This window comes from Mesoplodon mirus, assembly GCF_964341445.2.
Source record: "Mesoplodon mirus genome assembly, chromosome: 15".
NCBI classification, from domain to species: domain Eukaryota; kingdom Metazoa; phylum Chordata; class Mammalia; order Artiodactyla; family Ziphiidae; genus Mesoplodon; species Mesoplodon mirus.
Genome location: NC_138991.1, coordinates 40,321,066 through 40,341,824, shown reverse-complemented (window position 1 = coordinate 40,341,824; position 20,759 = coordinate 40,321,066). Strand labels below are relative to the sequence as shown.

The 20,759-nt window shown below is 43.4% G+C and overlaps 1 protein-coding gene across 4 annotated transcripts in view; it reads right to left on the bottom strand.

Moving 5' to 3' along the window:
• AUTS2 (activator of transcription and developmental regulator AUTS2) overlaps nt 1-20,759 on the bottom strand; it is a 1,145,593-nt gene that overhangs the window by 28,268 nt on the left and 1,096,566 nt on the right. For 3 of the 4 annotated variants that reach the window (XM_082645103.1, XM_082645104.1, XM_082645105.1), the window contains one exon: nt 203-677. The exons of the other annotated variant lie outside the window; for it this stretch is intronic. In XM_082645103.1, the coding sequence (XP_082501229.1) occupies nt 203-677 (475 nt within the window). The remainder of the gene's footprint in view (nt 1-202; nt 678-20,759) is intronic. 4 annotated transcript variants of the gene reach the window in all.

Here is a 20,759-nt window from a genome sequence, read left to right as displayed (position 1 = left end):
TACTCCATCCAAAGCATCCCACCCTGCTCCCAAGAGACCCTGTCCCACCGGCCTCTCAGGCCCCGTCCCTGTCTTGCGTCCCCGCCTCGCTGAGAACACTGCGATCAAGCTTCCAACAGGAAACCGCAGTCCCCGCGGGCCCCGCTCCCACCGCCAGCTGCCCGTCCCACAGAAGATGACCAAAGCCGGGCAGGCGGCTCACCTGAGGCTGTTGAGGCTCAGGCTGCTGCTGTTGTAGGCGGACAGCGGCTGGGGGAGGCTCTGGGCGGAGGGGTGGGCCGGCGCGGGCGGGAGAGCCTGGGGCGGCAGCGGCCCCGGGGACTGCGGCCGGGGCGGCCGGGGCGCCGGCGGTGGTGGCGGCGGCGCGGGCTGCAGCGGGGCCTCCGGGGGCGCGGGCGGAGGCTGGGCGCCGGGGCGCGGGGGGGGCGGCGGCGGGGGCTCGGCGCGCGGCCCCGAGGCGGGGTCCGGAGAAGGCGCTCGGGGCGGGGGCTCCGCCTGGGGCTGGGGCGGCGGGACCTGAGGGCGGGGGTCCTTCAGCACCACGGGCTCAAAGATGGGCTCTTTGCCGCAGTCCTGGCTCTTCTCCTGGCTCCTCTCTAGACCCGAAATCTTGGGGACAATGGGCCCCGCATCGCGGCCGTCGTGTTGGGGTAGCGCGCCGACACCGAGCTCCGGATCTGTGCGGGGCGAGCAGAGAGAAAAGCACAGGCAGGTGCGTGAGTGGAAGCCAACGCCGGGCCCGGGTCATCTGTGCCCACTGGGCCGTCCCCGGTGCTGTCCTGTCTTTACCGCTGGGAGCAGCCGGGTCCCTGGGGGAGAAAGGCCCACCAGCCAGAGAAGGCTGCCTTCCAGGAAGCGGCTGAAGCCACCAGACTCTGCAAACGAATGTTTTCCTTAACCTTGACAAAGCCTTTTGTGCGGCAAAATTCAGAAACAAGCGCCAACAAGTTGATTCTCCTTTTAAAACAAATATACTTCTTGACTACAACACAGAGGAGAAGTGTTTGCAGTAGCACACGAAGCAGAAGTTATTTAGCCCCACAGATGTCTCTTATCGGCCTGGCCTCCTTCCCCCTTTCCATTCGGACTGATGGAACCCGCCTGACATCTGGAGAAATAATTTTCTGTTTAGCAAGCGCGAAACTTCCGGTCACACGTCAGGCCCCCTACTGCTGAGGCCTTCTCCTCCTACCGATGATCCCAGGGTTTGAGATCGAAGGTGCAAACATGAATTTAGACCAGTTTACTGTCAACTACACATGCTTGAGTTCTTAAAGGATTCCCTCTGGACCACTGGAGGAGTCCTTAGCCAAGTGAGGACAAGGGGTGTGATGCTGGACTTGAGACCAAGCCTAGATGTGAAATGTAAGTCAAATTCTACAGTCACTAATGAAACGTAGACAACAGATGCTCCTATATGAATTTAAAAGATATGCTTCCCTCCAAAGGTCAAAAGATCCATGCCACATCTAGTATAGGGGTTACCTGATTACCCCATAAGTCAAACTCCATACAATCCTCTAACAGAATAATGAAAGACAAATATGGCATTAAATACAAAGAGGTGGACCGATTTATGAGTAAGTACTTTTGTATACATCGCAGGGAAAAAATTACCTTTCCTGCATTTTTGCGCTGAAAAAAAATCCATCCTTTTATTATTACACAGCTTAGAAACTGGAAGAGAATAGATCACAATATTCTCTGAAATGAGGGTGGTGTTTCAGGGTATTCCTAAATGAACTACTTTGGGCATGAACTTTCTCTTCTAATCTCACTGTTACCAAGTATGAAAAACACATGGTATTCTCACTGGTCCTATTAATTTCTGTTGACGTCCTCTTGCGTGTACACACGTCATTTTTTCTTCCCTGGAATTTGCATCAAAGCAACCCATTATTTTCGTGTTCTTTTGGTAAAACAGATCAAATCTGTAATATGCACAAAAGCAGAAACAAATGGTGGGTTTATAAGCAAACCACGTTTTTAGTTAATATGAACTCGGCTGTCCTCAAGTCTCACAGACAGTGTGGAACAATTACACAAACAGGATGCCAAGAAAGCCCCCTCTTCACATGGCTCAGGTATGAAAGGATAAAGCATCCGATGCATCTGGTGAAAAGCAACTCTAGACTTCTGACATCCTACTCACACACATTTCTCTCCACTGCTGTCTTCAGGACCTTGCGGAAGATCTTTGCTATGATAAGCTGACATTTTATGAATTTCCAAAACCTGAGGGCTGAGAGAACAACAAGATTCCTGATGCGGACCCAGACCCCCTTCAGCCACAAGAAGAACTCCTACAACACAAAGGAAGACCCTTTATCTGCAGACACCCAGCTCGAGGGATCCTGGCTGTGCTCCTTTTTCATTTTTTTTCTATCATTTTCACAAGATTTTCCATAGCAAGCAATTCTATAAGCTCTGAAAACCACAGGCTTCACACAATGCAGGCTGGTTGGTTAGGTGGGGCAGAAAGCACTAACACCCCGGAAATCCTAACAGCACAAAAAAAGAAGGCACAGTACAGGCTTGGGCTCGCTTCCCAAGGCTCCGTAAAGGCAGAGTTGGCGCTCATGTTTCCTCTGCTGTCCCACCGTCTCAGGACCAACCCAAACCCAGCTAGAGTCAGAGGAGTGGTGCTGAGACTGTGGCGGTGTTGCCATCCCTGACGATCAACAAGGTACACCGGCAAGACCAAAACCTCTCTAGCGAACCCTACAAATTTGTAGGGAACCATTGGCTTGGGAAACCGAGAATCACAGAATTTTGGAGGAAGACCAGAATCTGGGAGACCATCCCAGCACTTCTCAAACTTTAACGTGGTGCATATGAAAGCCCCGAAGATCAGATTCAAATGCAGATTTGGATTCAGCAGCTTTGGGGGTGAGCGGGGCTCCAGAGTCTACCATTCTGAGAATTTCCCAGGTGATGCTGATGCTCAGACCGTTCTGTGAGTAGCAAGCAAGCATGTTATCCAAACCTCTTTGACTAGATGCGGAATAAGCCCAGAGAAGTTAAGGAACTTGCTTGCTGTTGAATAAACCAGACAGCAGAGTTCTAGTGCTAACTCTGCCACCACTAAGTGACTTTTCTATGATTTACACAATGCTGCCCCCAACACAAAACAGGTAATGATAAATCCAGGATTCAGTTAAAATATTTAAGTACAATCAGTGCAAAGGGTTAGGAAAGCTACAAACTGTCGCTGAAACACGGCCTTTCAGCTCAGTCTGAAAGCTATTGTCAATCCATCAACACTGGTGCCCCAACCTACTGACCGACAGGTTGGAAGGCTGGTAAGAACTTTGGGGCTGAAACAGTTTTACGACCCCCCATTTGCACGGGTTTCGTGAGGCACAGACTAGGCATCATGCATTTTTGTGGCTAATCGGCAATACATTTCCTGTTCAATTATTCAATAAATGCGTCTTCCCAGTTAAGCTCCTCCGTCCTGACAGTCCACTTGTCTTACTGAGCTTCTCCAAAATTGGCAAGAACACATTAAAAAAAAAATTTTTTTTGTATTGCTCAGTGTGCTCTGAATTTGCCAAAAGATGAAATGTGCTGAGGCGAAAGAAATAAGAACGTGCAAATTGACTAGTCTTTTATTTAGAAGCTTTTTTCATTACATTTTGGGGTTTTAAAATTTCTCTTTTGTGTTTATAAAAATAACATCATGCTTATAAATAAAAGATATGCAAATCTGAATTACACTATACAGTAAAAAGGCTGAATGTACTGCATGTAAATTATATCTCAAGAAACTTGACTCAAACACAATACTTAAAAAAAAAAATCGTAAGGGTAGATTAGGAAAAATGTGCTTGATTTTACTTCAAATTGGATACAAGTTCCCTGGGGAAAATGGACTCTCTTTTACTTTACTAGCTGAATATAAACCCTATAACCTCTGTGGAGGGCAATGTGGCAACATTTAGCCAAAAAACTAATGGAGTTCCCTTGACCTGATGAGTAAGAATTTGGTCTATAAACACAGTGGAACAACATCATGATTTGAATCGCCCGTTTGGAAACAACTCAAATGTAATCATTAGGGTTCTGGTTACAAATGTATTTGGTACATCCATGCAGTGGAAAAGACTGCAGCTGTACCAGTGGATGAGGAGCTCTATATGTACAATGTAGAGCATATGCTAGCTTTTATAAAAAATGGAAGAAAATGTATTAATTTTTACTTTATATATAAAGCAGCTCTGGAAGAATACCCAAGAAACCAATAGCAGTGAGTTACCTGTTTGGGGGCTTGAGGAGGAGTGAGAACTGGAGAGACAGAAAACTGGGGGAGGGGGAGATATTTTACTGTCTACATACATGCATATTTAAATTTTTTTTTTTTTTTTTTTTTTTTGGTACGCGGGCCTCTCACTGTTGTGGCCTCTCCCATTGCGGAGCACAGGCTCCGGACGCACAGGCCCAGCAGCCATGGCTCACGGGCCCAGCCGCTCCGCGGCACGTGGGATCCTCCCGGACCGGGGCACGAACCCGTATCCCCTGCATCGGCAGGCGGACCCTCAAGCACTGCGCCACCAGGGGAGCCCCCATATTTAAATTTTTGAATCCTGTGATCATGTTACCTATTAAAAATTTTAAAACTGGTCTTATATTTAAAAACAGTCTGAACAAGGGGGAAAAAAAGCAAAGCAAACAAAACTGGGAATTTGAATAGTGGTATGACTAACAGGCACGGAGAGTATATTTTATGAAATAAGAAAATAGAATGCACACGTTTATACTAATAACTTTTAAAATAAAATGGATTTTATGAAAAATATAAATTACTAAAACTGACTTAAAGAAACAAACAAACCCAATCATAAAAGTAAACTGAAAAATGACTCCATATCAACACCCCCTCAACCAAAAAAAGGTACCAGGTGCATTTCGTGTTATAGACAATGTGGACTAAACCTATAGGAAGCAAACGATTCCTGTCATTTAAATTGAAGACCAACAGCAAACCTACAACCAAAGGAAGAGGCAAAACTATTGTTTACAAAAAATATAATTATCTCTCTGGAAAAGATAGCTGAAAAAACCAGCTGAAAAAATATGAGAACTAATAAGAGAGCTCAGTAAGGTATCCAAATAAAGAAAAGCCACAAACATCAGTCGCTTTCCTACACACCAGCAATAGTGAAGAGAAAATAAAAAAAGAATACCCTTTACAATAACCAAAATCATGTAACACTTGGGAACGAACCTAACAAGAAAATTATAGGGCCTATAAACTTTCAGAAACATACCCCCCCAAATGCTTTGAGAATCTATGTTCTAGGGTGTTTTATGATTCAAAAAATAAATATAAAGAAGTAAATAAATAAATAAATAAATGGGGCGGGGTGGGGAGAGAAAGAGAGAGAAGTTAAAGGTTAAGCCATGGAAGAGGTAGCTCTTAAAGAAGACCACCCCTTGGGGGAGTTTTCAAAGTTTGTTGGAGTATGTCTGGCTGTCACAATGACTGGAGGGTATTTAGTGGCTCTCAGGGAGATTAGATGTACCATGATATGAAGGTAAACCACACACAGTATCTTGGTTCACGTTCTAAAGTCCCACTGAACATTTGTGCAGCTGAAAAACCTAGAACCTGTTTTTGCAAAGAAAAGACAAAATAATTTTCCACATGGCTTTAATACACACTGGGTTTTCTAAGAATGCAACTATTGTATGTTGTCGCATCTGCTGTGTTATGTCTTGTTGTTGAGTTGTTCATCACTTGGGAAAATCATGACATCAATGGTAATAAGGCTGATCCTGGTATGTGAATTACCACGACAGCCATGCTTCTATGTACAGATTCAAGCATCTGACCTTTCGTTGTCTTCTAATGCAAACAGGCATCTATGTACTTAAAACATATTATGTTATTATAAACTACCTTCTATTTGTTTTTCCTTTACGTTTCATTAAAGGCTTCCTATACTTAAAAATTATGTGTGCAGATAAGCATATCAACCATACATTTCACTCCAGAAATTAAAAAATAAGAGTGTGCTATAGGTACTTCCCTGGTGGTGCAGTGGTTGGGAATCCGCCTGCCAATGCAGGGGACACGGGTTCAGTCCCTGGTCTGGGAAGATCCCACATGCTGCAGAGCAACTAAACCCGTGTGCCACAACTATTGAGCCTCTGCTCTAGAGCCTGTGGGCCACAACTACTGGAGCCCGTGCTCCGCAACAAGAGAAGCCACTGCAATGAGAAGCCTGTGCACCCCAACCAAGAGTAGCCCCCACTCATCACAGCTAGAGAAGGATGCGTGCAGCAACGAAGACCCAATGCAGCCAAAGGGAAAAAAAAAAAAAGCGTGCTATAAAATAGTTCTTACATTACACAAAGAGGGCGCTGGGTGTGGTGGGATTGAGATTTGATGCATTATGTCCCTGTGATGGACTGCTCTGTTTCTAGAAGTCCAATAACTTACTGCAAAAATGCAATAACTATCTGAAAGGGTTGTTGTGGAAACTAAAAAGTCATGTTAAGTGCTTTCTACAATGTATAGCGCAAAATAAGTAAGTGATCCGTGTTCCCAAAACTACTGTAGAAAGATTTAATTTCATGGAAAATATTTCATGACAAAATTACTATTAAGTAAAATAAAGTGCACTATTATCAATATGGTTTCAATACTTAAAATTATCTCTATAAATGCATACATATATGTACAAAAAAAGAGATTAGAAAGATATGCATCAAAATGTTAACTGTTACCTTGAAGAAACAAGAAAAATAAACTCATATCAAGGGGAAAAAATGTTAACTGCAATCCCATCAGCCAGAAACAAACATTGATTCAAATTTTTTAATTTGTGCTTTTTTAAACTTTCCAGATTTTCTATAGTGAATATGTATTATTATTATAAAAGAAAAGAAAGGGATTATATTTTTAAAGACTTCCTTCGTGGAAAATACATCTCCACCATCTAAGGAAGTCAACCAGGAAAGTGACTGTTCAAGTCTCTTGAAACTGCCTTACCTACTGGATGGAGTTTTTAGAAAAGCTCTTCACCCAGAGGACAGATAAGTATTTTTCTCTCAGAAATGAGGAGAGGATATGGTATGCATTAGCCTTCCATCAACTCCTCAATGTTTCTAACTGGTTCTAACTGGTGTACTTGAACAGAAAGGAAATGGTGAACAGCTGATGACAGAGAAGGAACGGGGGAGGTGGGGGGAGGAGACAAACTCTCCTAAGGCACGTTTCGGTGCTTCTGGTCTTTACACTCGATTAGAAAGCCCTAAGAGGGTTTACCCACTATAAGGTCATTATTGTAGAAAATATGAACGAGCCTGAAAGGCATCACGAAAACCTTGTGGGGCACTGGCCATTAGGCAATGTATCTACCCATCCATCCATCCATCCATCTGTATCTGAATGTTTGGACAGGCCCTATTTTTACATTATTCTATCTTCTAGCTAGCTTTTCTACTTATTTGTCCCCATGGAAGAGCCACAGAAATCTCACCACATAGAAAGAATGAAGATTGTAGCAAAATAAGAAAAAGAACCCAAATTTTAAATCGAAAAGTGGGAACATTAATAAATCTTGAAATGTTCAACACCAAACAGCCCAGAAATATAGGGAAGCATCAGATTTCTATGAATCTACATGCAATTATTTCAAGCTACCAGCAATATCCATTCCTTAAACACACTTTCTGTTGTCTATTCTGTGACCTCAGACAAAATCTCCTTTTTAGCAAAGGCTGCATGTTTTGTATATACTTACTAAAATGAAAACCACACTGTTGAATTCATTTACCAATACTCTGAACTCTCCCCGTGTTTCAGGTGCCATCTCTAAAACTCTACACGCCAATGGTGTTTGACCGAAAACAATCTACCTTCTGTAGCCTACACTTCTCTTTATTTTTCTCTTCTCCCTCTTTTCTTCAAATCATTAAACAGAGACCAGTTTGTTCCATCAGCAGATTCAATTACGTGAACGAATGGAGGGATGACATTCAGTCTTGCAGCTCTTCCTTCGCGGTCACTGAAACTGTACAAATAAATTGAGGAAAGCCCACTGTTTGTTCAAGGCAAATTAATTTTCAAACACTGCAAGAGTGGGCAATCAGGGGAATGATGGGTGCTTGGCAGGGCTCAAAGAGATTCCATTTTGGGCTTGTCATTTTGTGTAAACATTAATTACCATCTGGGAGGCTAAGCTCTGGGCTGAAGTCTGCATCGCAAACCTCTGAGGGCCTCCAGGGCTCCTAGTAAAAGCAGAATCCTAAATAGGAAAGAATAGCCATTGCATCTGCCAAAACACCAGCAGCCCACGGGGAAAGCTCTGTGGAGCCCAACAGATTAGAGGCTGCTGTTCTTAGAGGCTAGTTTGGATAGCATTGAGTTTACCAGATTAACCTAGGACAGGGGTTAATCTGACGGGGGTTAAAGAAAAGTCAACAGACTGCAGTTGAGCGTACTTAGATCTGATTCAAGTTTATTCCTAGTAACCCTCACACCAACAAGCATCCATCCTGAAGAGGATGTCCACGTTCCTGATGCTTTACAACCGAAGACTCTGCCTTCCGGGGGAGTATCAATCTTGGCTGTTCAGACTAGAGCCCACAGCAATGGCTTCCGCCTACAGCACAAGGCACCCTTACAGGTCAACCTGGGCTTGCAAACATTTTATTTCTTTTGTAGCCTCTGGCACATAAGAGCAATGAAGGACCGTGTTGATGAAGGACCAAAATCAGGACGAAAGAGGCTGCGATCTACTGGGGGTGGAGACGGGGGCATTAAAGTCTTTAAAAAACCCAGGAATGTCAAGGTCGTACACAATTCGCCTCATGTTTTCATTTCATACAAGGTGAAACGAATCACTTCATATGCCCAGCACTGTGCTAGGTCCTGAGGATACAAACATTAATGAGAAACAGCCCCTGCCTTCCAGGAGCTGGCGGTTGAGGACGCAGAACAGAGAGGAAAAACACATGAACCAGTAGTCTGGAAACCTGTGGCCTTCAACTTCAGTGTTTGTTATTTGCCAGGTTCACAGAGAAGCTCAGAGTTATCCACGGTAAAGCACTTTATCTGTAACACTTCCTGCTGCACTGGCTCCAAGGATCAGTCTTAGGCTCAAATCAAGTGAACTGTGTTCTGGGCTGTGTAGAGACCTAACCAGGTATGAAGGCTGAAATCTCCAATCACTGCCCAGAATACTGCAAAAACTCCAAACGCCAGTTTCGGAGAAAGCCCAGGCTTTCGTGTTTTGGCCTCAAAGACACACTCCCATTATCTTTGCTTGCGTCCTCCTGCCAGCCTCAATGCTCACCAGCAAGCCTCTCCGGCCAAGATCCCCTCCCGCCTGGTTTCCCTCGCCAGCGCCTCTCTGCCTCTGCCCCCAACCCCTGCCATGGGTCTCAGCGTCCCCGCCTGTGCTCATCAGCCTCGTCTGTTGACCAAGTGCCCACGTGACACTGTGGACTCTGCGTGTGCTCACCCCAAGCACGATTACTCTTAAAACCAGGGTGCACTCAACACCTGACACGACGCTTCTGTGTCTGTGCATCAGTACAGGGGTCCCAACAAGGAAAGGTTCTAAAAGGATTTTCAACCAAACATGTTCGCTCCTGAGCGAGGCCGATGCTGCAGTAAAAGCCACAGGACACATTCCTTACACTCGAAGACAACAAGAAGACAGACCCTTTGCTTATTCTGGAAATTTTCCAAGAGGTGGGATCAAGGCACTGACAATGAATTATACCTTTAGATGTTTGGTTAAAAAAAAAGTCTTCCTAGTATCTAATCATCCTGCCTTTCACATTAAGAACAATCAAGTGAGGATATGGGGGAGAAAAAAAGAATGTCATCTTTCTAAAGGCAGCCCTCCTTCCTGTATTTTCCTTACTAAGTACAAATGAGGACTCAAAAGCTGTCAAGCTCATAGAGGCTCACAGATCTATTTATAGATCTGCCGCCTTTCCTGCTGTACTGCTGTCCACTGCTAACTTCGAATATCATCAGCTCAGGGTTTCACGTCTGTAGCCAGAAGGGGCAATAATTGTGAGGGTCACCTGCCCTTGGTCACCTTCTGAAGCAAACAATTCTTTGGTGTAATGTGTCCTTGCCATTTTGTCTCTTAACGGAATAAGCAATTTTTCTGGGATCTGTGCATGTCTGTTATATCAATACTTTTACGATATCTTGGGGGCTATAGAATGAGGCATCTAGCTAATAATGTTCACCCTTTGAAAGCTTAGTGCACCCATTAAAGTTGGCAGGTGACTGGCTCTAGGTTAAACCCGATTTTCAACACTTTGTACTTTACCAGAGATTGTTTTCTCAAAGACAAAGGTAAAAGCCGCCAGCACCAAAGACCTACTGAAATACGATCAGTCACCCTACCCTCCTGCTTTGTATGCTCTGATTGTGTGTCATCTGATGTCAGGCACAGATTAGACAATCACTGAGACCGTTTAGTGAAGAGGCTGGGTGGGGTCCGCGATGCTGGCAGGTAGGAATTTCCAGCTAGTCTATGCCAGGCTTTTCCTTGGCTCCCTGGTCCTCTACACAAATCCTCCCCACCCCCAAGTTTCTTCCTAACCCTCTGCATGCAGGGCTGGGGTGCGCGGTGTGCAGCCGAGGTAAGGCTGCCCTAGTTTCCGGTCAACACTGCTGCAGAGCCTCCGTCTAAAATGAGGGAGTTACCTGCATTACACGACAGCCCTGTATGGATTTCCGCAAAGTTACCCTCCTGTCAGCGTCCGGGCGTCAAAAGGAACGTCTCAAGTTACTCTAGTAGGAAGGAGTGAGGCAAATCTTTGTCATTTCTCACATTGGCAACTCAGTCTTTCTGTTGTGGAGGGAAGGGAAGAAAGAAGAAAGAATCACAGACACCAAAGCACGTGGACCACTTGGCCCCGCCTCTCCCTGTGCCGAGAGAGCTGCGGGGGGTGCCGGGGGTGGGGGGTTAGTACCCAGGAGGGACATCAGCGACCTCAGTCATTTTTCTACCAGTTCACACAGCTGTCACTTGGTGACTAGTAGAGCATCACCAAAAATCCTAAAAGCAGTGTTTCCCCAGAGAGTGGTTGGAAAACTCCAAGAACCACTCTTGTCCTGATCTCAAAGGTCGCCCTTGAGAAGTGGGCTTTGCCTCGGACAATGTCTCGCATCTTTTGGCAATGAACGCGCTGCCAGCATCCAGACGTGCCTGTCTGTACTCCTCAGGACGGAGCACAAAACTCCTTCCGAGTCTGTTCAAACAACCTGCTATGAGCCATGGGGCCTGGGTGCTGCGCAGCCTGCAATCTGTCTGACTAGCTTATGTGTGAGCACCACAGAGGCTGCTACAATGAATCCGTGACGGCTTCGATTTTTCTGATATCCTGGAGCCTTTGATTCTTTAGTTAAAGGAGGAGGAGCAGAGAAAAGAGGACTTTGACAGCTTCTCTAAGTAAATTCTGGCCTTTCTGATCCCAAACTGTCCTCCGTTTTACGCTATGACTCTGATGTGTTCCACAACTCGCTATTCCAGGTGTGGCCCACAGACCAGCAGTACTAGCGTCACCTAGGGTCTTGTTAGGAAGTTAACTTCACAGCCCCATCCATGCGCATGTTCAAGTGTGCAAAGCACTGCTCTGTAGCACTGCTGGGAGTGTGAAAGAGCCTCGGAAAGCCCCATAGCTGAGGGGTGCCATTCATGAGGCTGCCAATTCTTCATGTCTCCATCTCCCAGGACCCACGCTTGGAAATAACTGTCTCCATTCTTCCTCGGGTGGGTTCTCTACCAGCACATAAGCTGCTGCAGGGGTGGGATGGTGGGTGGTGGCTGTATCATCCACCAAATCAGGAGGCACCTCCAATATGGAACATAGTCACGGAGACCAGCAACAGTGAGCTCTCATTTGTGGTGATGTTTCCCATCCTGGCTCCATGCATGTTCCCTGGATCACTCACTGTGTAGAACAGGGAATTAGAGAGTCTTGGCCTAAAGCACGGCCATGAGCTGCCTTGAAGGACCTGACGGTTGTCACAAAGAAGAGGAAGTAGGTCTACTGTGAATGGTACGGCAGGACCAAAGGACATGAACATAACTGCAGAAGAAGGTTTCAACCTGAAACAGCCTGGGCTGCCATACAAGGAAACAAGCTAATGTTCTATTTTGCTCTTCAACGGAAGTGTCCAAGAGGACACTGAATGGCCATGACAAGAGTTCTGAGGAGTTAGTCGTGGAATGGGAAAGGGCCTGGACTAGACGACTTCTGAGATCCCATGAGCTCCCAAATAAGGTACTGGTAGCACACTCCTTGGGGGAACATCATTTCTTTATTTTCCTTGACCTTCCCAGAACCCGATCTTTTAAAACATTTCACCTGTAGATTAATAAACACTATCTCCTTGATTTGCACAAATTTTAATCAATACCACATCTGAGTTATAAACTAAGAATCCCTACCCCAGATGACTACAGATATAACTTTCCTTAGGAACAAAAGAAGTAAACCTGCTTATTCCCAGCTGTGATTTTGTGAAGTTGAAAGAGATTTTAAAAAACGGAGTGAGGGGGAGTGTTGTGCTGTTCCCTATATTTGAAATATTTTATCTTTCTCAAAGCGTAAGTCAACCAATCCTTAAACTGACTTTCTATAAACGATCCATGTAATAAATACTTGGTAGGAAAAAAAAAATCTCTTGCCATATTTTCATTTGCCATTATTTCATCACTTGTCATTACTTCACTATCCTCAGTTTAGCACAGAAAAAGGAAATATGGTCAAGTATAAAATCTGAAGCTACGTGTCCATAAGGTTTGGGAAAGCCGTGAAGACGGGGATGACATCAGCCTGTTAGAAACTGGAACCGCACTGGGTTCCATGGCGTAAGGTTAGCACTCTGGGCTCCGAAACTGCCTTTCTGCTTGAGTCACCTTTCCAATCTGAAATGCTTAAAATCACCCTCTAGAAATAAAGAGCAGGAAATTATAACTGACCTTGGATGGAGATGGAGCTGGAGTAAGTCATCAGAACAGTAGTGCCTCCAGATGCTCTCAGGCAACCAAGTTGAGACTTGGGACACGTACTGTCACAATGACTTAAACCCAGCCGCAAATACCTGAACTTTATGTTCAGAGATGTTTTCAAAACAGAAGGTAATATGGCATCCGTTTGTTTCTTCTTCAACTGCTAGAGGACCATCCATGTCTGCCTGGCTGTGCTACATCCCCATCCCCTGCTCGACAGGACTAAAATCAAGCCCATCCCCTCCCACTCCAACTCTGGATCCTCCGTCCCCATCACTGAAGCTCAGAACCACAGATCAACCTGTTTTCATTCCTCCTTAACAGTAATCAGTGGCTTGGTGTGAATACTGCTTATATAACGCCATTTAACACAAAGAAAACAACGGTTAGAGAATCTGTTGTTCCTCAGTGGCCTGAGTGAGCTTTTAAAATATAAATCAGATCATGCTGTCAATCCCCTGTTTAAAACTGTCTGCAGCCACTATGGAATATGGAGGTTCCTCAGAAAACTGAAAGTAGAATTACCATATGATCTAGCCCCTCCTGGGCATATATCCAGACAAAACTCTAATGCAAAAAGACACATGCCCCACTATGTCCATAGCAGCACTATTCACAATAGCCAAGACATGGAAACAACCTAAATGTCCATTGACAGATGAATGGATAAAGAAGATGTGGTACATATATACAATGGAATACTACTCAGCCATAAAAACCGATGAAATAATGCCATTTGCAGCAACATGAATGCAAGTAGAGATTATCATAGTAAGTGAAATAAGTCAGACAGAGAAAGACAAATACCATATGATATCACTTCTATGTGGAATTTAAAATATGACACAAATGAACCTATCTACGAAACAGAAACAGACTCACGGACATAGAGAAGAAGGGGGAGGGGTGGGGGAGGGATGGAGTGGGAGGTTGGGGGTAGCAGATGGAAGCTTTTATATACAGACCATTCTGTATATAAAACAACAAGGTCCTACTGTATAGCACAGGGAACTATTGATATATTCAATATCCTATGATAAATCATAATGGAAAAGAATATAAAAAATGTATATATATGTGTAACTGAATGGCTTTGCTGTACAGCAGAAATTAATACCTTATAGATCAACTATACTTCAATTAAAAAATAAACTCTCCAGTGGCTTCTCATCTTACCTAGAATAGACTCCCACCCCTCACCACGGCCCCTGCTGCACTTTCCCTCTGCTCCTGGCCACCCCCCATCCAAAAGCTTCGTGTTCTGCTCTCTCCATTCTCACACACGCCAGTGTTTCTGAATCCCACCTGCAGAAGTCCTGTTGCAGTCACACAACCTCGCTAACCCTTCTGCAGTCACCACAGCCCCTGGCAACCACCCAAGCCCTCCGATGAACTTCTGTTCTAGATGTTTAATGACTGTGGGACTTACCAGGCATTTGCTAAATTTTGTTAATGATATTTTAATACAACTAGTTTTCTGAGAAGAGGACGAGGAATCTCAAAATCTTTCCATTTATTCAATCCCAAACACAATGCCTTCCAGAGAGTGAGCACTTGAAAAATATTTGATTTCTTTAGCCACATAATAATCAATTTACAAAATTTAAGCAAGTTTCTTTATATATGCAATTCAAAAGGGGAAAAAATCACTATAATGAGAAAAATACTCAATAAACAATTACACAATAAGCCAGAAAAATCATGTCTCTTCGGAGTCATTTCCATAATTGTACATTATACTGCAATAAAATAATAGTATATAACACAAACAAATGCAACATAACTGGAAGTCATTATGAAGCCTAAGGATGTATTTTCGATATATAATAAAACTAATGTTCTATTTTGAATCATAAAAGATTCTAATAGTTTTGGAGTTTTTTGCATAACAAAAAAGCAGTGCAATCAAAAGCATATAATGTTAAAGGAGAGAGATGTATATTAATAATCAAAGGTAGGTAAAGCTTCTTTAGGCATTTGCCTATGGTCTACATTCTGGATCTACAGTAGTCTACAGACCACACTGACACAGAAAACAGGCTTGTGGTTGCCAAGGGGGACGGGGGATTGGGGGAGTTCGGGGTTAGCAGATGCATATTATTATATATAGGATGGATACATGACAAGGTCCTACTGTAGAGCACAGGGAACTATATTCAATATCCTGTGACAAACCATAATGGAAAAGAATATGAAAAAGAATGTGTGTGTATGTGTATATATATATATATATATATATATACATACACATACACACACACACACACAGAACTGAATCACTTTGTTGTATAGCAGAAATTAACACGACATTGTAAATGAACTATATGTCAATAAAATAAAATTTAAAAGTAAGTATAAAGTAGTCTACAATCTTTATGAGTACAAGTCTACTTTTATGTGTATTAAAAAAATAAACAAGAAAATATAAACAGTTTTTAGCCTGGGGGACAGTTATGGGGAAGTGTCAGAGGATTTTTACTTTTTACCTTCTACAGTATTTAAATTTTCAACAGAATACTGGCTTTAAATCCAGAAACATGACACAAAGTCAAGTAACTGTGCAATCAGCTTAATACATTCATTATGAAAAAAACCAAAGTAAACAATTTTTTAAGATTAGCCAAAGAAAACTGCTAAAAACTTAGTAGAAAAATTACATAGCAATGAAACACCAAGGAGCAATGAATGCTAGAAAGAATGGTACCTGAACAATGACAGAGTCCAAAGTACACGTGGTTGAGGGGGGAGAGACTGGGTTTTGGCCTGGTACAATAAAAATCTCTACGATTGCCAAATACAACTAGGAAACACACCCACACACAGTATAAATCAAACTGGGAGATCATGAAATAAAGACTTACAAAATAGGGACTTCTCCAGTAAAGCTGAGGAAAAGAGTTAATTTTTTTAAAGCTGCAAGAAAGATTCACAAATTGAAAATTTAATAGTCAAATCACAATTTTCCTTTGGAAATGCATCACTGAAATGGAAGTTGGAGGATCATCATCCAAAGATAGTAAGACAGGATATGTGTATCCACCTAAGAACAATTAGACGGGGAATTCTGGAATAAACTCTCCTCCTTCACCTGACCACAAGCACCGCTTAAATCTGAGATCTTGACTCCATGAGAGGTAAAAGGTTTTCCTATAGGGGAAAAGCAGCCCTCTGAGGACTGCAGACCACTGCCAAGTGATGATTCCCACGTGGGATGCACGCACTTCAACTAACAAAGACACAAAGAGATCGGCAGAGCCTAAATGACAGGGGCTTAGAGTCCTTGTTGCTGTTTCCAATGTCATCTTTTTCAGCCCATCGACTGTCCCACCCTCTCGTGGGTCTCAACAATGGTATGCACCTTGCAGCCTAACTGGACTTAACAGTCGGCTTGCTACACCCACCCGTGTGCACAGAAGCCATATTGGCTAACGGAATTTAAAGGTGCCAAGGAAGGTTTTCAATCCTAAACCAGAACTCAAGGCCATTCTGAAGTGCTGACCTTAAAGGCAGCATAGAAAGAGCAAGATAAAACAGTGGGTATTACTCTGATGTCCCCAAATCGGGAATATGCTTGCCTGTAACCTCGGTGGCTTCAGAGGCCACTGCACAGAGAAGCATGTCCACCTCACCACAGACAAATGGCCACACGTCACTCACCCCTGGAGGATCTATTTTTAATTACTGACACTGGTTATGTTTCTTTAGATACTGACTTACTCTGATCAATAAACTACTTTCTCCCAACAATCACACTTAGGACAAATGATTCCAGTTAGAGTTTGGTGTTTTCAAAGCATTGGGCCTAGGGCTTCCCTGGTGGCGCAGTGGTTGAGAATCCACCTGCCAGTGCAGGGGACACGGGTTCAATGCCTGGTCCGGGAAGATCCCGCACGCCGCGGAGCAACTAAGCCTGTGCACCACAACTAGTGAGCCTGCACTCTAGAGCCTGGGAGCCACAACTATTGAGCCTGCACTCTAGAGCCCGCAAGCCACAACTACTGAAGCCCGCGTGCCTAGAGCCCGTGCTCCGCAACAAGAGAAGCCACCATAATGAGAAGCCCGCGAACCGCAATGAAGAGCAGCCCCCACTCGTCGGAACCAGAGAAAAGCCCGCGCGTAGCAACGAAGACCCAACGCAGCCAGAAACAATAAATAAAATAAAATAATAAAATAAATTTATTTTTTTAAAAAAAGAAAAAAGCATTGGGCCTAGAATTCAAATATCCCCTGAGGGGAAAAAACAAATCTCCCAGGGCCTTTCAAAAAGTGAGAACAGGGGCTTGCCTGGTGGCGCAGTGGTTGAGAGTCCGCCTGCCGAAGCAAGGGACACGGGTTCGTGCCCCGGTCCAGGAAGATCCCACATGCTGCGGAGCGGCTAGGCCCGTGGGCCATGGCCGCTGAGCCTGCACATCCGGAGCCTGTGCTCCACAATGGAAGAGGCCACAACAGTGAGAGGCCCGTGTACCGCAAAAAAATAAAATAAATAAAATAATTAAAAAGTGAGAACAATTTGAAAATGCTTTGCAAACACTAAGGGCTCAAAGTATACTCATCTCGAGGAGGGGGAAATTATCATTCACCCCACATTTTTAACCATCTCTTCCTGATCTTTGGAGGTGTTACGTGAATCCTTTGCTTCAAATTCCTGAACACTAGAAATGACTATTGCTCCCAGTAAAAGTAGCCAAAGCCGATGGGTCATGAGTACCCCAGTTAAAACTGTGGACCCGGCACAAAGGTGTACTTCAGATACAATCTTCCAAATGGTCAGCGATGGGGGCTGGGATGAGGGGAACAGATATGAACAAAATAAAACCCACCAACTGGAAAAGAAAGCATGTCTTGACTAGAGGCAATGACACCTTAATCCTCTGGAATGCACCACAAATTCCACAAACATAACCGGGGGTGTTTACCCCCTCAAAACCCCAGATCAATTGACAGCAAATGCCTAAATCTTTTTTAGGTACAAAGAAGCACAATTTTCTGTCTGCCCTAACAAAGACATGTAATTACAGAGCGCAGAGTCTGAAGAAGATGCACCTTGGTGAGTTTGTGTAGTATCAGATTTTATAAAGAACAATAACAAAACAATGGGAAGCCTATTATGAATAGTAACTGGATTTGTGAAACTCAATAAATAGATGGACAAGTGGAAATAATGGAAGTTCAGTGTAGATTTCTCCCTAAATGAACAGAACTTATATCTCCCTTACGGCATAATTTTGAGAGGCAATATACTATAGTTCAAAAATTAACTGGATTCAAGTTCTGGCTTTGCCACTAATTAACCAAGCGACTTTGAGTAAATCACTTCACCTCTCAGAGCCTTGGCTTCCTCAAATGAATCAAAGAGAAGGTGACCCTTCTAGTTCCAAGGGTCTGTGACTATATTGGCACATTAGTCTATTTTCAATTAAGGCCATCAACAAATCACACACATGTACATATGAAGTGAAATTTTATTTTTAAACCCAAAACTGGATGGGCACAATCCAAGTCTTTGCTCTGCCGATCCTAAAAAAAACTATCTCTTAAACAGACACTAACTGAAAAGTAAGAGCCATTCAAACTCTAGCTTGCAAATTTTAGAGAAACCTGCTAATTGTAACAAGGGACCAGACTTATAAAATACTCTCCTGGCTGGAGGAGACTCTGGAAAATGGCTGGATGAGTCAAGTCTGCCTCTTTAACATTTATTGTCATTCCTTCTGGTAAAAAATAAGTTAGCCTTTAAGACCAGGAGCTTCTTGAGAGTGAGCAGGTATTCTATCTTCTGCATCTTTATATTTCCAGTGCCTGGAATACTTTAAGAAGCAAACGACGTTTTACTGATCGAGTGAATAACAGAATGAAGAAACTGGGGTGGCTGTAATGCTTGTTTTGAAAGTGTGAATTTGTGCCAGTGTGAACAATGTGCCAATGTTGTGTTTGCTTATGTGCAATTCTGTCTTCAAGAAACCCTAGGTGAATGCAGAAAACGGCACCCAGCTGAACCGAGTCCACAGGAGTACAATGAACATACAAACTTCAAACCCCCACCAGCGACCTCAGCTCACCACGTACCCTGAGTCCCACCCATCCATACCTGGTGCCACGACTTCCCCTCCGGTTTCAGACAGCCCTCCTGCCACCAATTCATGATAACTCACAGGCTGTAATCCTTCCAACATCCACATCCACAAGCCAACTTCAAGCCCTTTTCAAGGTAAATGCCACATTTATTGGAGCACTATGTATTTTTTTAACATCTTTATTGGAGTATAACTGATTTACAATGGTGTGTTAGTTTCTGCTTTATAATAAAGTGAATCAGTTATACATATACATATATCCCCATATCTCTTTCCTCTTGCGTCTCCCTCCCTCCCACTCTCCCTACCCCACCCCTCTAGGTGGTCACAAAGCACCGAGCTGATCTCCCTGTGCTATGAGGCTGCTTCCCACTAGCTATTTTACATTTGGTTGTGTATGTACGTCCATGCCACTCTCTCACTTTGTCCCAGCTTATCCCTCCCCCTCCCCGTATCCTCAAGTCCATTCTCTGGTAGGTCTGTGTCTTTATTCTCGTCTTGCCCCTAGGTTCTTCGTGACCATTTTTTTTTTTTTTAGATTCCATATATATGTGTTAGCATACGGTATTTGTTTTTCTCTTTCTGACTTACTTGACTCTGTATGACAGACTCTAGGTCCATCCACCTCACTACAAATAACTCAATTTTGTTTCTTTTTTATGGCTGAGTAACATTCCATTGTATATATATGCCACATCTTCTTTACCCATTCATCTGTTGATGGACACTTAGGTTGCTTAGGTTGCTTCTTGGCTATTGTAAATAGGGCTGCAATGAACACTGTGGTACATGACTCTTTTTGAATTATGGTTTTCTCCGGGTATAAGCATTAGTCTCCAAAATTTACAAGCAGCTCATGCAGCTCAATATCAAAAAAACAAACAACCCAATCCAAAAATGGAGAAATAGACGTTTCTCCAAAGAAGATATACAGATTGCCAACAAACACATGAAAGAATGCTCAACATCATTAATCATTAGAGAAATGCAAATCGAAACTACAATGAGATATCATCTCACACCGGTCAGAATGGGCATCATCAAAAAATCTACCAACAATAAATGCTGGAGAGGGTGTGGAGAAAAGGGAACCCTCTTGCACTGTTGGTGGGAATGTAAACTGATACATCCACTATGGAGAACAGTATGGAGGTTCCTTAAAAAACTAAAAATAGAATTACCACACAACTTATGTATTTCTTAACCACTTAACGTGTATAAAACTAAGTTACTATTTTTGTAAGGTTCCTGTCTTAAAAAAAAAATCTGTTAGTGATGAAATTTGTGCATCTCTAACCCATTTTCCCCATAGGTCCTGTAGTTTTAATTGTTCTGTTGTACATAGCACAGTGATTTTTCAGGAACACGTCTGTAATGTTCCAGCAGAACTGACTATACAGTTAAGTGAATTTGTGACAGAACGAACCTCATCTTACAAAGAATGTCAAAGAACAGGTCAACAGTCAGTCCAGGGGAAAGTTCTTGGTGGGCTGCAAAAAGGGCTTTCGGGTACTGCCCTCTTCAAGTTACTTATCCATTAAGTTATTTATAATATGCAAACGTTGAGAAAGCAAATATTTTTGACTCATTCACTCAAGAAAAATGTATTAAGCACTTACCAACAGCTAAGTGTTGGAGAGAGAAGAGAAAAACGATAAGGATGACTATCGTGGCGGAACTCATAATTGAA